This window comes from Zonotrichia leucophrys, chromosome 7 (genome assembly GCF_028769735.1).
Source record: "Zonotrichia leucophrys gambelii isolate GWCS_2022_RI chromosome 7, RI_Zleu_2.0, whole genome shotgun sequence".
Classification (NCBI taxonomy): domain Eukaryota; kingdom Metazoa; phylum Chordata; class Aves; order Passeriformes; family Passerellidae; genus Zonotrichia; species Zonotrichia leucophrys.
Window position 1 is genome coordinate 21,145,424 of NC_088177.1, and position 22,622 is coordinate 21,168,045.

Here is a 22,622-nt window from a genome sequence, read left to right on the forward strand (position 1 = left end):
CAGTTATGTAAACATGCAGGAAAGGTGTTGACAGATATTGCTAATAGTAATGTCTCTCCACTGTGCATTCTTGCATTGCTGGCAAGAAGGGGAAGACAAAATCTTAAGAGAACAGCCACTCCATGGTCAAATGACAAGAGTAGAGAAGACAGCATGTGCTCCTTCTCTGCAAGTTGGGACCTGCCTATATTCACTTGTGTTTCCTGCTCCTAGCTGGGAAAACAAAGGCTTCTCTTCCTCTCAATTGGCCTCAGAGACCTCTCTTCTCTCAAATGGTAGCTACAGACCTGGTATCTGCCAGCACTGCAGTATTGTAGGGGAGTGGAGGAAAAGAAACAGAAAAACAGAAGGTGGCTCTTGGAAGAATTTGCATTGAAAATTCACTTGATCTCTTGTCTGTAATATCACTTGATCTCTGTTTTAACTCTTACCTAATATATTCCCTTTTGAGTTTATAAATTATTTTTATATCTGTATGGCATCTATATGCTAATTTATTTGATTTAAACTGAGTATCAGTTTTGCATGTTCGTCCTATGGGACATCAGTTTACTTGATTTTATTCCTTTTTACGCAAGATCTGAAACCCAGTCTTACGCAAGTGCTTTGCACTGAAGCAGCAAAACTCTACATTCTTTTTAAAAGTTTGTAGATTATAGGTTTACTCTCAGCACTTATAGTAGGCACTGTCACAGTAGTGAGGTACCAGCATAAACCAAATATTTCTCCTTGTTTTAAAATATTGAGCTGGCAAAACTTTGGCAAAACCCAAATGAATGTTTGGGTTTTTTCCAGTATTAGCCTAGGGAAGCCTTAGGAAGATGTTTTTCATTGCCCCAGTCTTTTCCAAACTGAATAAGAGTAAAAAACTTATTAAATAAGATATGGTGCCTGTGCATAATTAAGTTCCTTTTAAGAAGCTGACAAGTATTTTATTTAGAATTTATTATTATTTATTTAATGGCTTCGATGTGTGCTTCTTTGAATGCAGAAATAATGACAGTATGTAACAGATCTCAGGAGATTTTTTATATTTTTATTGTGGTATTTACAAGTTCATAGTATTTTTATATCTGGATGCATTGTAACAAACAGCTGTTTGATCCTTAGAAAAGCAGGATGATGTTGTTATGAGGCTGTTAGGTAGGAGTATGGACTGATTGATATTTCTGGTAAAGGTGATTATAAGCTACTTCAGTGTATTATTTAGCAGTCTGACAGTTTCAATTAGTCTACAAAGTTTTGTTACTGCTACAGAAAAGTAAACAAGAAACGCCATTTAGCTTGATTTCAGAATGCCTAAAGAAATATTAAACTTTATTTTGTTACAGAACTATCTTCTGGGGAAGAAAGAAACCTCTGAGATGGCAGACAGAAATAAAGAGGTGCTACTAGAGGTAAGAATGTCAAACCGGAAATGACCAAGTAGTCATTTTAGAGCATGAAGACAAACTGCTAAAGGTTGTGGTGATTGAAATTGATGGACAGAGCAGAATGGAATTCTGGAACTCTGTGAATGGAATGTGTTCTCTTTGAGCTAAATGGCTGTCTTAATGTAACACTGCTTCAGATGTGATCAGTTAAAAAAGTCTCTGCACTTAGTTTAGTATCTGAAATACCATACACAGTGATAATCAAATTGAGATTGCCTCTAGCTATGGCTAAAACCATTAATTTCAAGTTGAGATTTGCAGACCTGTGACCTGTTTTTTGTGACCGTTTTTTTTGACCTGTGGTGCTAGAGAATTTTTACTAGCACTTTCCAAACCCTCAGTTCTACAAAATTCTAGAGCATGGATCTGGAGACTGGTTTAAATTAATATTTCAAATTTTGATAATAAGCGAAGCAAGTTTTAAGTAAAATTTTAAGTGAAAATTTTTTCAATTATATTTTAAAATTAAAAAAAAACCCCAAATTATTGAATTTTAAGAAATGCATGACAGAAGTTATTATCAAACACATTAACCAGTTTACAGAAATAAGGCATAAAAGTGTGGAACAAATAAAGCACACAGTAAATATAGCCTTCATAAGCTGAAAACTAAATACTTCTGTGGCATGGCTGAAGTGCCATAGGTTCCACTTGATTTCCAGAATAATGATTATGATTTACATAGTTACCCAAAGGTAAATATTTAGGGTATTTAATTTTGAGTTAAACTTAACACAGTTTATCTTAAAAGTAGCCTATGCATATTAGTAATGTATTATTAATATGGGTTTCAATAAGTGTATGTATGTATACTTAGGTATGTATACATATGTATATAAGTGTATGTATCTATGTGTGGATGAAAAAATTGTTCGAAGCCACAATATGCAGGGAATTGTAATTCTGCTTAACTCTTTCTGTCTTCTAAGATTATTCCTAAGTCTCTACTGCATATTAATCTGGAGTGTGTTTAAAGCATTTGTTTTTCTCTGCTAGTTCTTTATAAATAGAACGTTAGCAGAAGTTGCAGTGTTGTGGACAGTTAGTAGCAGTGAAGTACTCCTGGAATGAATTGCAGCTGTGTCGGATGGATGCACAGTTAGGTTTGTGTGTGCTTATACATATGAAGCTATATAAGGTGACCTTGTGACCTTAAAGCCAGTAAAGCCATGGGGGGATCTATTAGTGAGAAACAATGGTCAGAAAATCTTTACAGTAGCTGCTAATGATTTTTCTGTCATTGTTGCACTGAGCAAATGTTGAGACACCCTATCATGCTTGTCTGAATTGCCTCATTGCTTCTGTAATTTATCTGTAGTTCATATCTCATGTGAAAAAGATCTGTTCCTGCTACAAGTGCATTCCTTGGATAAAAAATTTCAGTCATTCAAAACAAACCACTGCCTGCTCTCTGTTCTGTCTGTTTCCCAAACTGCTCTGTTTATTGGCAGGAATGCTTCTGTGGAAGTTCTGTAACTGTGCCAGAGATTGAGGGAGTTTTGTGGCTGAAAGAGGATGGTAAGAAATCATGGAAGAAACGTTACTTCCTTCTCCGGGCTTCTGGAATCTACTATGTCCCTAAAGGGAAGGCCAAGGTATGCTATTTAAAGCAGTTGCTCTGAATTGTTCATTGCTGGTAAACAGTGCACACAAGAGTTGGCTTTAAGTTTTGGCTTAGCTGTGCCTTTCCAAGTGCCATATACCTTAATTAAAATGCTGGCTTTATCATGGAAATACTATATGAATTTTTGTGGCAGCACTTGATGTGAAGGGTGTAACCCCAGTTTAAAAATACAAGAATACAGGGAACTGCTTCTTGTGTTAGTTGTTCAGAAATACTTGAGAAAAAGCTTTTGGTGGAGCTAAGAAGCTGATCTTTGCTGAAGCAGAATTTGGATGGAGGACCAAATTGCTCTGCAGATGTCAATCATGAAGTATCAGACCAACTCCACAATGTCTGCATAATTTCATTATGTTTAGTTAGTTCATATAAATGGGACTTTTTTTGGACCAATTGGTGCTGCATTTTTTGAAACAGGTATAGGTAATTCCACTTCTACAGGATCACTTACTGCTGTTCTCTCTATCAGTAATGCAAAATAAGTAGAAAGACACTACAAATACATTACAGCTTCAAGGCTGAACTACTGTGAGTTCAAGTCATCCATGAATCCATCAGTCTTGACAGCATCAGATGATTCCCAGTACAGGAAGTCCACCTCCCACACATCTGGGAATGAAGAGGAAATCTCTATCAGCACAACAGCTCCCTTTAGAGTGAATGCATGTCAGATGTTCTTTCCACAATCTTTTGCTTCATTAAAACAATCTGTATGCAAGTAGCCTGTTGAAATTCTTTGCCCTACACTCAACGCCAAACATTTTTAGAATTCTACTTACAGTCACACTGGAATTTGGACACCTTGATTATTACCAAGGTGAAATATAACCAGCAGCTGATAACTTCCTGATCAACCAGTCATACTTGCTTTCTCTTGATACCTGCTCTGAGTAAACAGTAGTAGTCCAGTGTAAAATGTTGTCAAAAGGCAGAATGCAGAAAAAACACAAAAACCAGACTGAGTTTGGTTTAAAATGCAGGTGTGATGAAAGAGTTTATGCATAGCTGTGTCCCTTTCTTGAGTTGGTAGTTTTTGAATCAGATTGAAACTAATATTTGACCTTAACTAGACCTTATTTTAGTATTGGATCTTATCATTAGGCTGATTGTGCCAATGTGTGTGGATTTTTGTGAAGATACTTTGTACATGACTGGTTTTGTATCTACTAGGTCTCACGGGAACTCGTGTGCTTTCTCCAGCTCGACCATGTCAGTGTTTACTATGGACAGGACTATCGGAACAAATACAAGGCACCCACAGACTATTGTTTAGTGCTAAAGGTAACACTGCAGCACTTGGCTGTACCTTGAATACACTTTACTTGTTCTCAGCCATCACCTGCTTTTAATCTAATTTTCCTCTAGTTCTTGTATACAATGTGAACAGTTGTTGCCTGTTCTCTGAGCTGGTCATGACTTCATAAACATTTTCATATTGCTCTGAATTGTTTTATTTCCAGACTTTTGAGTGCCAGTCTATTTAATTGTTCACTACACTCTAAAACATACACTAAAGTCTTCTTTTCCATTTGGCAACTCTACCTTACAACTGTTTAGGTTCAAAGAGATAATACCCCTTGAAATGCTAATTGCAGGAGTTACCTTCTCAGTGTAGGTCCAGAGTAGTGGAGAAATTATTATTAAAGATTCAAGTCTACCCTTTATGGACCAACCTGAGGGAAAAGGGTGTTGTAAAGGAGGCATCTTCTGAGTTTAAATGACGGGTAGAAAGAACAGTAGCAAAAACTGTTATAAAACCAGTGACCTGATCTTAAATGCATCTAATGACTTGAGTTCATAAAGTTCTTTTAATTGAATCAACACATCTCTTAGTTTCTGTTGACTCCCACAGTGTTTAGAATGGTGTCAGTTCCTGCAAGGCACCAAGCTATTTTAAAGCAAGCTTTCACTCTGTGTTCAGGCAAATAACATGTCTTCATGGATTTGAAATGGTGCCAGTAACAAGAGATGTTTTTAGTTGCACTTTTCCCCTCCCTGCTCTAGAGCTCATGTGGTGTTGTACATTCGACTCTTTACTGTGCCTGGAGTGTGTGCCTGCCTGTCCACTGCCTGAACAAGGATTTCATTTTCCAGGGGACAGGGCAACATGTCTTTGAGCCCACTGAGGAGACAAGTAATACTAAGTATGGGACATGATATTAGTTAAGAAAGTACATGGCTAAAACTGGAAGTAGTTTCCATATTCTTATAGGTCATTGAATGCAAACGAAAATGTCAGTATTTGTAGGTATGTATAAATTCCTTGAAGTAAATTGATTTTTCTATTTACATGTCACTTTTGTCTATATCATTTGGACAGGTTATAGCAAATTTCATTTTCAGACTTTTTGACCACACAAAGTAGATTTATTTTTTTTTAATTATTGCCATTCTGAGAATCAGATTTAATGGTAACATTAGTGAAGACACAAAAATGTGTATAAATTGTCCCTAAGTAAATTAATGGGGTAGCTTTAGTTGGGTAGCTTACACCAAGTGAAGCTGTATTTTCTATGTGGAACTGATGAGTCACCAAATTATTATATTAAGTAGGATTCAGTTCCGCCTTCATCAGTTCTTATAATGTTACATCAATATTTTCAATTAGTACTAATGTATGGGGACCACACAGTTTTAAAAATAGAAATAGAGTTTTGTGCCACAAAGGCTCACTAAGTAAGCTAGGAAGTGTCTCCTTTGGGACAGGTAAATGGCAAGTACAGACTGAAGGCCCAATTCTCTACTGATGTCCGGACTGGATTTGTCTTTATCTTCACTCCTTTGTTTATATCAAAACTTGGTGTGCTCACATCAGGTGCTGTGCTATTGTTAAGTGTAACCTTTGTGTTCTAATTTATAAAGTTAACTCCTTGGTCCTAAATACACTGAGAAATTCTTTTATTTCTATATAAGCAAAGTTTTGAACAAGTCCAGAAAGAAGCTGGCTTGTTAGCAAAGTAATTGTATTTGCTTCTGTAGACTTTTCTTTGTTACACAACGTGTATGTGTAGGAGGCTCGTAGTGAAAAATGAAAATAACTATCTACTATCATAAGAAATTATGCTGTATATATTCTCTTTATGGACATAAACATCTTATGTTCTTTTTAAAATAATTGTGTTGGAAGGCAACAGAATAGAATATTCTGAAAAAGCTTAGAAGTTCTTTGATATATGATTCAGACAGTCTTCAGTAAAACTTAAATACCTACAATCCTCTAGCAAAACTCTGTTTTGTCACTGAGCTGTAAGCTAACAGAGGAAATGATAAGAACTGGTCTGTTCAGTTACCCCAACAGCTGAGAAACCTGTACTTTCTATAGCATGGACCAGAAACAACTGGATAGCACATCCAGAAGTATTTCCAGTGTCTGATTTTTGAAAACCATGTGTTTGTTTCTTGACTGCTGAATTGATAAATACAGTGCCTTTACATTTTTTTATACATGTATGTGGGAGCAGCAAGTATTTTTTTTAGATTATAATCCTGTATCAGTAAGGTGGCAACCTTGAAGCCTTCTTTCTACAAGGTGAAAATAGAATTGTGCTTAACAGCATGTCATTTGGGGAATGTCTCACTTAAGCCTGCAAAGGCAGAGAAGACCAGTGTGCTTGTTTTCCTCTAGTTTGGGGTATTTTATGTGAGAGAAAGGTGAAATATCGGTTGTCTCTGTCAAGTGGTGAGTCAGTCCATAGGTACAGAAGACTCCTGGTGGGTAGAAAGTACTACAGCCCTAGAATAGTGAAAGACTAGCCCTTTCTTAGTGTTTGAAATCAGTTGAAATCAGTTTGTGCTGGACACACTTTCAAATGTGTGTGTCAAGCAATCTCCATTGAAATTCACCTCCTGAAATATTCTGGAACATTTTTAAGTGGGGTTAAATACACACTACTATTGAAGAGCTTCCAGCATTAGGTTTATCTGTATAGACATCAACAAATAAATGCTTTCCTTGCATTCCTAGCTGTGAAAACATTGATGAGAATGCACAATTTTTTGCAGCATCCTCAGATCCAGAAGAAGTCCCAGTATATCAAATATCTCTGCTGTGATGATGTAAGAACTCTACACCAGTGGATCAATGGCATCCGCATTGCTAAGGTAACCCCTGGGCACTCTTACACTGCTGTCATGAGTAGTTGTCATCATCTGCTTAAAACCATTTACAGTTACCTAGCAAAATACAGGGTAAATTTAACTTCCCTCTGTTTACAATTCTGAACATGAACTGTAAAATCTTCTGACATTTTTCTTTCCTCAGCAAAATTATTATAGGCTTTGTTATAGTAATTCAGTAATTGGGCCTTTTCTTCTTGTTTCTGCTGCATCCCTGTCACATGACACAGTTCTGACATCATAGATGTCAGAAATATAGAAAATCATAGATTTTAGCCAGCTCTGTTCAGATTTCAGAAAAGAAGGCTTATGGGAAAAGAGAATTTAGAACATAGAGTTCATTTTCAAGACCCTCAGCTTGTCTTAGTTTATTCATTGGGCCATTTCTTGCTTGACACTGTCTCTCCTAGCACAAATAAATTGTTTTTCTTTCAGCAATTCATGAATAACATTAATATTCCTTAACATAGAGCCTGTGTTGCTTTGGGGGGACTGGCAGGAGGAACGGCATAATAGAGAAGCCAGAAGTGGAGCTCAGCGGTCTGAAAAGAGTGTACAGCCTATATAGAGTTGTTAAACTTGTTTGTGATTTTGCTTAGTACGGGAAGCAGCTATACATGAACTATCAGGAAGCATTGAAGAGAACAGAGTCAGCATATGACTGGACCTCCTTGTCTAGCTCCAGTATCAAGTCAGGCTCCAGCTCATCTAGTTTGCCAGGTAACAATGTGATCTATCTCATAATACAAATAATCAATTGCCTTTGTTATCATCTGCTGTCTGGATGCCTCAAGAGAGACTGTTGCAGGAAATGGACTGTTTCTCCAAAGTCTTATGCTATGTTTAGTCTAAAACACAGACTTTATCTATAACATTCTGTATGTGTATATCTATGTATATATGCATACAGGTAAAAACCCATTTTGCTGTATTACTTGCAGTGATGTCTGTGTTTGAAATATGCACCAGTTTCTTGTTCACCTCCAAAAACTAATGATTTTCTTATACTGAGAGGAGGAAACATCTTTTCAAATTCCTGATGCCTCTATGTTCACCTGTTTGAAAAATCAAATTTATATCATAATGATGCATAGAACATATATATGTAGTTCTTAAACTGCTTTGTGGACTGAAATATTTGAAATTGGAAAATGAGAACCATCCCCTGCCCAAAGGCAAAGATCCAATCTCTTTAGAGAAAACTTTGAAAATACTGTTTGTTCCCATGTCAAATTGTGCATGCCTGCATTCATGTGCTCCCATTTATCTCTCTGCAGAACTGGGGCTGGTTTCTTGTTGCATGTAACAGTTTAAAAATTGACAAATAGTTTATACAGTGTAATTTCATTGTTCAGAGCTGACTGATGCTTTGGTGGATTATTCAGAACCTTCAGGGGCTATGTTCTTCATTGAAAGTTGTGCTGTTGTGTGAAGGTGTATTGTCTGCCAGAGATACGGATTGGGAAGTAATGCTACTGAATTGGACAGGTTCAGAAAGTAGCCTGTAAGAATGAGCTAAGCAAATGCAACCTAACTGGGAAGGTACCTTGTTGTTTCAACTATGTGGCAAAGCAGTAAATTCTTGGTCACTTATAATTTCTCGATCCAAGATGGGTATTTTTCTCATAAAGTGTAAATTCTTGTAGGGAGCTGAGCCACAGCTCACTAGCCAACCATGTTCTGCCAAAGTTGGATTCCAGCCTGTGCCAGGACACTTTGGGATTACACAGAAGGCAGGTGCCAGGCTGAATAAATTGGTCTGACTGTGCCTGCTGCTGTCTTGTCACCCTGTAGACCCAGAGCATTATTTATGTTGGCTACTTGCAGGATGCACACCAGCCCTTCTCTTGTGTTGAGGAATGGGTCATTGGAAGCAGTGTCCTGCCTTGGCTGGTGCAGTTTGTCTGTCCACAGCCTGTGCCCAGGGTACAATTTTAAGGTTGTGCTGGGAGGGAGTGCTGAAGAGAGCAGGCTGCATGCACTGCATGAAATGGGGCTTTTCCCAAAGTGCAGGGATGTGGCATGGCTCAGAACCCACATAAGCTGCAGTGATTTTACTTTGAAATGTATCTGACATACTCTCATCCTTGAGCAACTTCAGGTTTGGTTGATACCAGGCATCTGTTGTAATGGCCTGGATGTGAGCTAGAGCTTACACAGTTTTTACTGGGAGCAGTGGCCTCTGGGGACATGTTTAACGAAGTTGCATTGTATTGACATTACTCTTACATTCAAAAACATATGCTAACTGTTCCTTAACTTTTTTTCTGAACAGAATCTCAATCAAATCATTCTAATCAGTCTGATAGTGGAGTTTCTGACACCCAGACAGCTGGCCATGTCCGTTCCCAAAGCATTGTCAGCTCCATGTTCTCTGAGGCCTGGAAACGAGGCACTCAACTGGAGGAATCCAGCAAGGTAACAAGAAGACTTTAATTTGAGAACCAGCGCCCAACAAAATGTATGAGATAGTGTTGTACCTCTTCCACCTCTGTCTTGAGTGGCATTTCTTCTCTGTTTTACGTGGTTAATTTACACTGCTATAGAATTGTTTTTTAGGATTCACTTTTTCCGGTAATTAAGCCCTGCAGCTTTCTGTTCTTTCTTTTATTTGTGTGCATAGAAGCTTTTTGTTCTTTGAAGGCATTATACAGCCCCTCTCACAGAGTCCTATTTACTAATGTTGAATGAAGACAAAATAAAAAGATAAGCTGTTAACAAGTTTAATGAAATTCTTTCACTAAGATCTTTCTCCAGTTAAGTAGCCACATCTTTCCTTTGTAAAGACGTGAATAACTGGGGCCTGAAAGCAGGTATATATGTTTTGAAATACTTCAGTAGTTTTTACTCAAAAGTGTTCTGTTAGGTGGGAATGGAACCAGTAACCTCAGATATGGTCAAAACAAAAGTACTGACATTGTCAGCAGTTTGTGGATTAAGGCAGATGAAATTAAGGCAAACTCCTGTTGGTGGTAGAGAGTTACAGAAGACTTTAACCCACTGAGGCTGGGGCTCAGGTCTGTTGTGGTTAGTTTTCTGTGTGTTGGTTAGTTTTCTGTTCTTTCTGTGGTTAACTGTTGTAGTTCCCGGGGAAAATTTCCATGCACAGGAGAAATTCTGCTGAAGCTGTTTGTTGTCAGGTTTGAAGGAATCTCCAGGTTCCTGAACAGCCTTGATGTCATTAACTGCAGCAGCTATGTGTGGAAGTGCACTATGAGAAGCTGTCATTACTTCTGTCAGTTCTGGATCTTCCCCAGACCCCAGGTTCAAGCTAGAGAAGGAAGCTTTTTAAAACCAAAACCACAGGCCAATATACCTGGCACTGGTGCTTCGGATAAATAACTAAAAATAAGATAACACATCTCCTTTTCAAATGAGAAAGCATATGAGGTGTGAAAGCTGACATGGCTGCATCCTTTGGGATTCGTAACTGTTGTTCAATGCCTGTTGGCTTGGAAGTTGTCTGATTCTAATAGTAATGTGCTACTCAGTCCAGGAATGTAGCTTGCTAAGTTGTGGTGCAAGTTTTCCTACTGCATGAGTGCAACACATGGTGCATGTCCATCAGCAGATGGCTTCTGTGTGGGTGTAGGATGCATCATTTCTGCAGGAGTGAGCTGCACGAGATGGGGCATTTGCTAGCAGGTATCCAACAGTGGTGAAAAAGTACTGCTGTAAGAATGATAATGTTACTGTTTCCTCAAGTTTTGGGTTCAGTGTAAATCCTGCTGCTACATATACTTGCTGTGAGATTTTAAGCAAAAGTTTGAAGTTCACTATCTTGGGGTTACTATTGTTCTTTATCAAGTCTGTAGTGCTACTGGCAATTGCTTATTTAAACCCCAAAAATTTTTATGCTACATGATTAAAACTATGGTAAAAATAAAATATTCACAATGCTTCCTGCATTGAGGAAGCCATGCATGTATCAATATTTCATCAATTTGAATTCCCTTCTGCAAATCCAAGAAAAGGTATATTTCTTCACTTATGCATAACACAGGTAAATGGGTTGCCCTAAAACTTCCAAAGAATCCAAATGAAATGAACTGTGTAAACTTACAGAGGATGTGTTTAAACAATTGAGTTAATTTCAGTGAAACTACAGTGTAAATCTGGCCCGGGGAACTTGAATAACCAGGAAATCAGACTGGCAGTGAAAAATGTTAAACTGTGTGGCAAGAAAGGCAACAGCAGTGTTCAAGAATTGTAATTTACATGGGAAGGTGTTACCAGTGATACTGAGATGTGCTTTTAGTCAGATTACTCTCCATTTACCTCAGAGGCAGCTCTGCTACAGTGCTTTGGTGTCAAAGCTGGCTTAAGAAGTCCATGTGGGCAGGTTGCTGCCAAGTGGCAGAACTTGCCTGCATGTCCCTTCCCCTTGTGCAACAGCTCTCTCCCACCTTGGCAGCCTTGGCTCCTTCCCCTGGACAGGCAGGGCAGAGCACAGAGCATGCTGTGTCTCAACAGGCAGATGGCATTGGTGTGCTTTCCAGCCAGGGTGCTGTACTGGTGCCTCAGCAAATTAATCATGGGTGAGCTCTGCCCACTTTGCCCTCATTTACCCGTAACTTCCCAATAATTTCTTGAAGTCGAAGACATACTGAAATTGCTAGAGATCTGTCATATTTGACCTAATTTTGGTAACCAGGCCAAAAGCATGGGAAAAGAGATGGCAAACAATTCAATTGCAAAAGTTTGTTTTCTCAGGGAAAAAATAGCTAAAAAAAGCACAGATTATATAAAAAGAGATACTGTTGTTTTTATAGCATTTTTTAAGAGTTCCAAATAGTCATGAAGATGCATGTCACAAATAGGAATTGCCAGTCTGCAACAAGTAATTTGACAAGATACACAGAAGGACATCACATAATTATAAGGACAAAAAAAGGACAAATGAATCTCTCTCAAGGTTCTTCTGTAAAGAAAGTGTCACAGACTACGTTTCTGGATGTTGAAATTAATTTGATTCTGTGGAGATGGGAGGGGCTCCCCCTTCTGAGGCGCCCAATAGCCTTTCGCTGTCCTGAGTGTTTAATTTGTTCACTGTGAAGATGACTGTCTTCAATGGGTATAAAATATACACCACTGTCTTTCAAATATATGTAAGATTAAGAAAAACTTTTCCCAAAATGCAGATAATCCATCTGCTTCATATTTTGAAAGATTCCTCTTTGCCCAAAGAATACTTTATTTCATTTGTTCCCAGCTGGGCAGTGAAGAGCTCATTGAGTCTCATTTGCTTGTTAGATTTTGAACACCTTATTTCAAATGTTATGCTACAAGTACCCAAATGCATGCCTGCTGTGTCTGCTTTAAGGGACAAATACAAGATTCCCCAAGGTCTTGCCATTCAGGAATAGCTATTCTGTTATGCCTTCAGCTCCCTCTCTCTCTGTTTTATGCTGCCTTTATTTTTCCTGTTGCCTTTTGCTGTCTTCAGGTATCAAAAGTGAAGCTCAGCACATCTAAGGGCAGCACACCCATGGTGCCTTATACAGGGCACAATTAAGGTCAGGTGGTGCTAATTGAAAATTCATTAACCTGGGTGATTGGGAGAATGGTAATTTACAGACTAACACTTGCAAGAGATCAAGATTTCTGTTTTGTAACGTGAACACCTTGATTTAGTTCCAGACCTAATGTGACAGGCAGAGGCACACCCCATGTTTGTTGTAAAATCGCTGTTTATTGCTTCTGACTCTAATCCTTTGATGGAGTTCTGCACACCTGTGCTTAGAACAAAGCAATATGCAAATGTGCTCTTCCCGTGCAGATGAGCATAATTGGGCTTACTTATTGCAAAGTATCTACTAATGAGGTATAGGTACCCAGTGTGGTCAGTCACTATGGTGGTGGTGGTGTATTTCTAATGCATGTTTCTGTGCTGTGCACTGTGAAATTCACAACTTGGCTTGTAGCCAAAACACTTGTATTAGGAGGATGTTTATAAATTTGAGTAATGCAATTGTTTTTTTTAAGTTTTAAGAGGAATGTAGGCTTACAGTTTTCGAGAAACAACTTAACTTGAGCACAACACAAGTAGACTAAAACACTGCCTGCTGCTTTCCCATTGATCCTTCCATTAGTCAGCTTTTCCCTGTTTTTCCTTATTTTTTCTGTTTAACATGTGAGTTGCATGTGTAACTTTCCTTTCCCAAGTTTACTTTGTTTTGCAGATGTCTAAACATTTCCTTCTGGGGAAATTTTCTAGGAAAACTTGGTTCTTCTTCTTCCTTATTTTTTCCTTGCCAGTCATGGATAGTAGAGCATGTGAAGGAAAAATAATTTCAGTGCTATTCCTGCAGAGCTTGCTCTCAATGTGTTTTAGAGCTGTTCAGGATTTCTGCATTTTGTAACACTGAACAGTGTAAGGCCTGAACTAACAGATGTAAGGATTTGACATGCTCTGAGAGACTGTGTGTGGTTTGATTCCAGTCATACTGCGCTGAGATGTCTACAGAGCCTCTGGCTCTGCCTCTGTCGCGGCCTGGGCTGCTCTGGGGGGCTCTGTTTGGGTCATTACGCTTGCCCAAAGCAGGCTGGTAATTCTCACTGGGTCTCACTGCCTGCCCCAGGGCAGTAACAAGGCTGCTGGTGTATTTTCCCTCTGACAGCAGCTTTGCTTGGAGCAGAACTGGCTCTGCTGATTTTTGCCGGCTCTTTTCCCGGCCTGCCCCATCCCCTTGCATGGTCCCGGCTTGTCAGTGTATGGAATTGTCTCTTGCTCCAGTGTTTTGCTAATAATTCTTGCATGCTGTAATCTGCCACTTAATTTTTAATGTTGGGCACATTTAGACCTTCACTTTATAATCTCTTTGTCTCTTTCTCTCTCTCCCTCCTTCCCTCTCTCTTCTTTTTCTCCCTTTCCACTTTCACTAAAAATCCCTTCCCCATAGGCCCGAGTGGAGCCTGCAGGCCGGCCCTTCGTGTCTGTCGCAGCCCCCGTGTCCCCGCAGACGAAAGCGGTGACGCCCTACACAGCATCGCAGCCGTCCCCGCCGCTGCCACCGCCCCCGCCGCCGCCCCCTCCTCCCCCGCCGCCGCCGCCCCCTCCGCCCCCGCCCCTGCCCAGCCAGGCCGCCCCGTCCGCGGGCTCTCCCGCCACCATGTTCGTCAAGTACAGCACCATCACGCGGCTGCAGAACGCGGCGCAGCACGGCGGCCCTTTTTCCAAAGCCCCTACTGCACAGCAGCCTCCGCCGCCGCCCCCGCCCTCGGCAAAGCCTCAGATCCTGGTGCCCCCCAACGGGGTCATGCCGCCCCCCCCGCCCCCGCCGCCGCCCCCCACACCGGGCTCGGCCATGGCACAGCTGAAGCCGGCACCTTGTGCCCCCTCCGTGCCGCAGTTCACTCCACCACCGCCGCCCCCCAAGATACATCAGGTCCAACCAAATATAAGCCAGGCCGCTGTTGCCTCCTCGTTGCCACCACCGCCTCCTCCTGTGCCTGCCCCACCACCCCCCCAGGCACCCCCAAAGCCTGTCATGGCAGCTCTGCCCCCTCAGCCTAGCGGGAAGGCAGCATCACCAGGGGTCACACATGTCACTCCCCCTGTGACTGCAGCCTTGCCCCTTGCAATAAAGAAACAACCAAGTATCACTTCTCCCCAGGTCCCTCCTCTGCCCCCGGCCCCTCCTGGCCCTACTCCCCCTGCAACATTCCCAAAGCAGCAGAGTTTCTCAGTAAAGCCTCCTCCGTCCCCTCAGTCCCCAGTGCCATCGGTGGTGAAGCAGATAGTCAGCCAGTTCCCCCCTCCTCCCACGCCACCTGCCACTGAGCCCCAGCCTCTGAAACCCCTTCCGCTGAGTGTGGCTCCACAGTCGCCTCCAGCAGTGAAGGCAAAGCCCAAATGGCAGCCTGCTGCTGCTCCTTCACCAGATTTCCCCCCTCCTCCACCCGAGAGCAGTTTAGTGTTTCCTCCTCCACCTCCTTCCCCAGCTTCCTCTGCAGGTTCTCCCCCGCCTGACAAATCAGGGTCTCCAGTAAAAAAGGCCGGCAAGACATCAAGCCCCGGAGGGAAGAAACCACCTCCAACACCTCAACGCAACTCCAGCATCAAGTCCACAAGCTCCGCTGAGTACCATGAGTCCAAGAGGCCTTCAGTGGACCGCCTTGTCAGCAAATTTGCACACTCCCCAGAGCCGTCAGGATCTCCTTCCAAGGAGTCATCGCCTCCTCCAGCCCCTCCGAAGCCAGGAAAGCTCAACCTTTCTGGTGTGAGCCTGCCCATTGTCCTTCCACAAGGGGGAATGCCAGCCAAGGCTTCTGCTCCGAGTGTGTCTGGAAAGGAACCTGTGGTTGAATTCCCTTCACCACCATCCGATTCAGACTTCCCACCACCACCCCCTGAAATAGATCTGCCTCCCCCTCCAGTAGAAATTCCGTCTGTGTTTTCAGGCAGCACCTCCCCAAAAGTCGCTGTTGTCAATCCCCAGCCGCAGGCGTGGTCAAAACCATCTGTGAAAAAAGCCCCACCGCCCACACGGCCCAAGCGGAACGACAGCACCCGACTGACACAGGCAGAGGTTGTGGAGCCCCCGGGGTCAGCTGGCCCACAAGTGCCCACATCACCCAAGTCCAGCCTTAGCGTTCAGCCGGGATTCCTGGCAGACCTCAACCGGACGCTGCAGCGGAAATCCATCACCCGGCACGGCTCGCTCTCCTCCGCGCGCATGTCCAGAACGGAGCCCACGGCCACCATGGACGACATGGCCCTGCCTCCGCCCCCGCCAGAGCTGCTGGCTGACCAGCAGAAGACCAGCAGCTTTGGGGGCAGTCATATATCTGGCTATGCAACGTTACGGAGGGGGCCGCCCCCCGCGCCCCCCAAAAGGGATCAGAACACCAAGCTGTCACGGGACTGGTAGTCAGTCCCCAGATCCAGTGCTCTCCATGACTTGTGGGCTGCTCTGATCGGCCAGCCCATGATCCCGTGCATGTGGAGAGGATGTGGGGATGTGGATGATAGCCCCCTTAAAAGAGGTGATCTCAAACTGCAGCTGTGGCTAAATGTAAAGACATTCCCCTTTCATGGCTAGATTAAGAAAGATGGGGACTTAGGGGTGTTGATACTTTATTGGGAAAAGTGGGTAGAGAGGTGTTGGCTTCATTCTTTCAGTTTCTTTTACCCTTCTTATGGATTGGACCAAACCCCCGTTTTCTTACTTTTTTTGCGTTTAGGGGAGGGGGAGGGAGATAATTTTTTTGTAGTGTCTGTCCACGTGAGACATGTTTGTGCATGTATAATAAGTGTAGGTATATAATATATTGTGATATATTTCGTCGCAATTATAGAAGATAACCAGAATGTTTTTGTAGAACCGTATTTATTGTTTCAGTCAGTATATTATCTGGAATCGGACTCTAACTGGTCAAATCTTACCATAAAGATGGAGATGTAGGGGGCACTTTAAAGAAAGGAAATAAAAACCCAAAGCCACAAACTTCTCAGCAGTTTGTGGTGGGTAAATTCTGCAAAGCTGAGGTGTTCGGCTGGTAACTGTATGTTGTCCATTGATTGAAAAGTACAGATGCAACATACCAAAACATTCTGGTCATAATACTACTGAAAATGAGTATGTTCAGAGGAAAGAAATAGATTTTATATATAGTGGGCTGGAGTGAAATATATTTATACTATAAAGAGCCTCCCCCTCCTTTCAAATAGTTTAAAAATATACACTGATAGAAATTATTTCAAACTTATTTGTCCATGCAGTTAAGTAGGATAAATATATATTATTCCAAACCATTATGCATTCTAACTGATAATAGGCTCCATCATTTGTTTCTATGGCTGAAGATGAATATATTTGTGTTAACCCCTTCTGAAAGCTGCCAGGACTCCTGCAATTGAAAATCCTGCCAACCCCCAAGGCTGACCCACGCCGATCCGTGAGCTGTCCGTGTAACTCTTACCCTGAATGAACAGGTAGGTTTCTGTAGAAAGTGCTGTGTGCTCACACAGGCATGCACAGCGTCCAGTCTCACCTGTTCTGGGCCTGGTAAGATGTAGTGTCTTCACAAAAACAAGTGTCTGGAAATGTGTGAAGAAAGTGTTGTCATTGATTGGAAATTGTCAGGAAAATTTCCCTTCTGGAAGGAGAGAAGGGAGCAGCAATTTCAGGACAAGGAGAGTAAGAATTCTCTCTCTTTTCTTTGGCCTGCCAGAGACTGTGACCAGTGCATTCACCTGTATTACAAAGTTGCACTTCTAGCAGTCGAGGAAGAAAACTGGAAAAAAACAACCTTAAAGAGGCAATAACATTTGCTAAGGGCCCGTATGATTAGACAGTAGACTGTTGGTTTGCTTGGTTTTTGTTAGTCACCGATTCACAGTCGGTCACCACATCAAGCATGAATGACAGTCCTTTTTCTTCAGTAGCTACTTCAGTAGCTTGATTGTACAGTCTTACCCACATATTCAGACCTTGTGATAAGGCAGTGTAAGTGGTCCTGTGTATCACTGCACATTCCTTGCAGGGTGGTGGGACACAGCCTTTGTAAAACTACTAAAATACTTGGACTGTAACTATCCCCATCTTCAGCTGTTACAGCTTCCCTTGTCAGCATGGGGATATTGTCAATACGTAGTATCAACAGGCTCATAGGGCAAATAATTTCACTGTTTGCCTACTTTTTCTCCAAAACCAAACTTCAAATGCTTTCTTTTTCCCAAAGAATGAAACAAAGACAGCAGCTTGACCTGGCAGTATCTTCACATGTGTAAAACCAATATTAACTAATCTTTCATTAAAGTAATTCAGGATGATACATTTAAGAAATATTGTGACAGTGTCCCCCATTCCATTTTTTTATTGACTTTTTTTTCTAAAGTCCAAATAATGGAACAATTGTCTTTGTGAATATTTTATGAATAGGAAAAGAAGTTTTGCTAATTTGAGCTGGAAAATTACACATCTATAACTATATAGTTTTAAATAGGTGCATCATGAAAAGAGAAAAATTAGTGGTGCTGTCTCTGCTGAACTGTTTCATATGATTTTTTTAAAATCTGTTTCAGCACCTCTGGAAATTGTTTTAATATTTCAGACTAGATTTTTTGAGCAATAAGAGTATATACCATTATGTGCATTTTTAAAGCACTGCTATGGAAAGGCACTTTTTTGTATCTTTCAAATTGTTCACCAAGTTTTGTTTCTACTATTTTTGTGCTTACAAAGTGTCCTTAAAAGCATTTGCATTGTTATTTTAAGCATGCTCAGTGTAGCTGGTGACTAACTTCACAGGAGGGTTGTTAAGCTATACTGCAGTTCATGGGTGCTGTAATTTTCACATTGCTCCTCCTGCTGCTGTGTCCTGTGTGCAGCTCCTGGGGCTCAGACACACCAGAGGGCAAAAGGTGCTCGCTGCAGCTGTAACTGCTGTGCCCATAGCCATGATGGGGAGGTGGGCACATTCTCCTGCTCCTGGCAACAGGTGCTCCCAGGTGAGAGCAGTCAGAGAATCCTGCTTGCCCCATCTGCTTTTCTTTCCCCAAGACAGCCTCACTGGTGTGTGTCAGTTCCGGCCCTTTTACTGTAGCTCATTCAGTGCGGGTACCTCTGGGCTTTGGACTCGGCACATCAATGTTCTGAGTGCGGTTTCTTCAGAGGCATTTCAGCTTTGTTCTCTTTTTCCTGTGACCACATTTATTTCCCTGGTATCTCTCCCTAGACAATTAATCCTTGCAGGCTGCCCGCAGGTGCTGGGAGACAGTTGTGCAAAGTCTGCAGCAAAAAGAATGAATGTCTGCAAAGGTGGCATCCTGTATTGCTTCTCGTTAGGGTTTCCTTCCTAAGGCAGGGGTGATCCAGTGAGTGGTGCTGCTTGTTTTCCCTCAGCCGAGCGTGGAAATTTGCCTACAGTGTGCTTCAGACAACCCGATTGCCTTTTCAGGTTATGAGATACCCTGCATTGTAACTTGCTTTTCCAGTATATTTACTGATTTTGTGACAGTGAATATTTAAACCTTATTTTGCAAGTAAGTTGTTTTCCCCCATGTGCAGTCATCTCATAATTGCACCATAATATTTATTAAATCAGAAAATTAAGGGGCTGGATTTCAGACACCCAGGAAGAGGCTTCCTGCTACAAATATGGACAGTAATACTTTTGGCAGTTTTAAAATGGGCATGTGAAGGCTGAGTGTTCATACTCCCGACACAAAAGTGCTTTGATCTCAAAATACAGAGAGTGTACAGCTGGAGTTGTATTTCATGAGGCAGAGCACAGGGTGGCACTTGTTAAGGTGGCTGTCAGGGGACCCTGCTGCTGCAGGGGCACCTGTGAGGGCTCAGCTGTGTTTGTTACTCTTTTCCTCCTTCAGTCTTCATTTCCCCTCTGCTCTGCAGCGTAGGTAGCATCCACCTCTGAGTAGCAAAGCCCAGCTCAGCCAGGTGTCTGTGCCCACAGCCCAGGTGTAGAAAGCAGGGAGCTATTCTCAGATGCTTACATCACCATTCAGGTGCTGGGGAGTTGCTTTGAAAGGGAAAATTAGGCTCTTCTAGCAGCACTAAGCTTCGATGAGAAATTACTTTTAAAACTAAAAGAAACCACAGGATCTAAACAAACCATAGGTAACATGTTTCAGGTGGCCATGCTTGGGGCCATTTAGTCTTTTAACATCTGTAGCTGGGAGAGGAAGTTAGGCACAAGTGTCTGAATCATTCTCTTATTTTCTGGGGAAGAGGAAGTTTCCTGCTTCACCCTGCACAGTGGTTTTCTCCTGTGGCAAACCACCCCTGACTGCTCGGACTTGGTGATGACCTCAAAGCCAAAGAGCTCCTCTCCTCACTCACTCTGCACTTGTCTGCAGGGCAACAGTGAGGGACACATCAAGGAAGCAAAGTGCTGGTACCTGGATTCTTTGGTTTCAGGTCTGAGGGGAGAGGAAGCAGTTTTTTCAACAAGTGCATTTTAACATTTACTGTTCTGGGCTTGCACATTTATAGGTTTTCTAATTCCTTCTTCCTGTGCCCTTAGGCAACCAGATAAATCATATCAGCTCAGAGATAAAGTGTGGCCAGTCTTCCTCTCACTTAAATTTTTTTTTCCACAGTTTAAGGAACCAAAAGTGCCATTTCAACAGCAGAAGGGCAAAAATAAATTTTCTGCTTTTTACAGAAAACAGCATAGAACCAAATTGTTTTGCTACAGTGGTACTCTCGCAGGTAAATTTGTTTCTTATTCAAAGTAAGATTATAAGTGGGTCCTAATAGGAGTATTATTTAAACTAGTGTCATGTTAAAATCAGTTGCACTCCAGAAAAGCAGTATGAATTCCTGGCAGAAGGTAGTAAGGATGAAGCCAGAACATGGGAGTTTGGTTGGCTGCTGGGTTTTTTTCCTTATAGCATTACTAAGGTGTAGATTACCTACTCAGTCACACAGTGCTCCTCAGCTGCAGGTGAGTCTTACTGCTTTGGGGACCATTTGTGGCACCTGGTGTCGAGCTCTGCATTTATTCCCTTGCACCACTGGGCCAGACTCCAGACCAGAGAGGATTTTAACACTACAAGGGATAGTTTCTCTTGGATTTTTGGTTTTTTTTTTTGCTACATGCTGATGGGGTTTTAAGCGTTATTTTGGAATTCTGAGTTTGTCTAAGCAGAGTAATTTTCCTTTCTGAACTTTCTTTCCTTCAATTAATTAAAATATGCCCATGAAGGGGCAAAAAAAAAAAAATAAAACCAACAGGGTTTTGTTGTTGCAGGGGCAGCACTCACTAATACTGTGACACAGGCTTGGTCGAGTTGTGAGAAGTTTAAGACACTAAGAACACAGGCTAATTACTCTAATTGCTACTAACCAACCACAGGGAAAACAGTGACTTGGGTGATGATCATTGGGTGCTCTGAGGCAGTCGGTGGGGCAAGGACCCAGTGAGCTTTCTGCTTAGCAGCTGGATCTTGGGTAAAGGGGAGGTAGAGAAGGTAGAAGACTTGAAGGAACAGGAACTAGTGCTGTAGAAATGAATGAGAAGGACCTTCAGTAACAGATTGTGGACACTACACCCCCTTATTTAAATGCTTGAAGGCAGCTTGTCTTTTAGGAGATTTTGAAACTCTACCGGTTGTTACAGTGGAAAATAATTTCCTTCCAGCTTTCCCAAGATGCCAAAGATGCATTCTGAGCTAAATTCCAGGTATGCAGATGTGTGTGTACCAGTCTCTTGTTGCCGGGGTCTCATACTGCTGATCTCTAGCACATGTCTGGTGAGACAGCAGGGGGCCATTCTTAGATGTTGTGTGTCCCTTGCCTTTAACCAACACTGGGAACTGGGTACACACTTGCAAGGGACAGTTTAGCAAACAAAGCTGTGCCCATGGCACCCTGCTGGCTGATTTGGTGCAGCACAATAATGTTTGTACTTCTAAAAGAAAAACTAAATGTTTTGTCATAGGTTTTAATTGGAAGTCTTAGGCCTCCTAGTGGACTGCAGTGGACCAGAAATGAACTGGAGCAGCAGTTTGGTTTATAGCTTACACTAATTGTTACCAGTCACTGGGAATATTCTGTATAATACTGGAGATGCAAGTGTAAGAAGTGTCATTGCAATGATGATTTGTCTGTGCAGCAAACTTGTGCTGAGTGCTGTAAATACATTCATGTTTACTGCTTTAAAAAGAAGATTGCACATTTTATCTTTCAATGGGATTGCCTCCCCTCTTCTTCCCTTTCCAAACAGAAAGAAAAAAAAAAAATCAAAGCTCTTTTAGACTGATAGTGTCAGGTTGGGGGGAGCTTTGCCATATTATAAATATATATAAATATATGTATAAATATACTTTTTTAAGCATGAGAGAGGACAAAAGAAATACTACATTATAGAGTACCCAATATAGAGCATTATACAATGGAATATGCACAATTCAATAAAGATGTAGTTAAATTTAATACTCTGTTTTAATCCTCTGTTTTGCAATTTTCCTTTTTCATGAGCTCAGAGCCACACTGTGTTTCCAGGTGATCGGTGGTTCCTCTCGGTGTGAGGCAGGTAGGTGATGGCCTACAGCCGTGTGCGTCCCTGTGCTCACTCCCAAGGAAACTGCTGCTGTTCCTTTGCACGGTTCTTTCCGCTGGCTCAGAGCTGGCTGGAGCAGCCAGGCGCTGCACACCAGTTACAGGGCTGAACTGGACCTGTGGGAAGGCTCCCCTTTCCCATCTGCTCCTTGCTCGGCCTTGCAGAGTGCTGGCCAGCCCAGCTCACACGGAACAGCTGCTGGCCCCGCTCTGGGGGCTGTGGGAACCTGCCTGAGAAATGCTCTCAGCCTCCGCCCGCAGCCCTCAGCAGCTGAGGTTTGAGAATGACAGTAGTGAGTGCAGGCAAGGGGCAGTCCCACAGAGCACAAGGGGCTGCTGAAGGCAGCAGGTGCCAAGGGTTGTACCTCTGCTGTGGGCAGTGCTGTGCTCAGAGAGCCTCGGGGACAGGCTCCTGCACGCACA

General features: G+C 42.1%; 1 protein-coding gene across 2 annotated transcripts in view; it reads left to right on the top strand.

Annotated features, from left to right (window-relative positions):
• Positions 1-22,073, top strand: part of RAPH1 (Ras association (RalGDS/AF-6) and pleckstrin homology domains 1) — a 79,162-nt gene extending 57,089 nt beyond the window's left edge. For both annotated transcript variants that reach the window (XM_064717737.1, XM_064717738.1), the window contains 7 exons: positions 1,332-1,397; positions 2,885-3,028; positions 4,225-4,335; positions 7,057-7,155; positions 7,770-7,890; positions 9,446-9,588; positions 14,073-22,073. In XM_064717737.1, coding sequence (XP_064573807.1) covers positions 1,332-1,397; positions 2,885-3,028; positions 4,225-4,335; positions 7,057-7,155; positions 7,770-7,890; positions 9,446-9,588; positions 14,073-16,043 — 2,655 coding nt within the window. In that variant the 3' untranslated portion in view covers positions 16,044-22,073. The remainder of the gene's footprint in view (positions 1-1,331; positions 1,398-2,884; positions 3,029-4,224; positions 4,336-7,056; positions 7,156-7,769; positions 7,891-9,445; positions 9,589-14,072) is intronic.
• Positions 22,074-22,622: the final 549 nt, after the last annotated feature.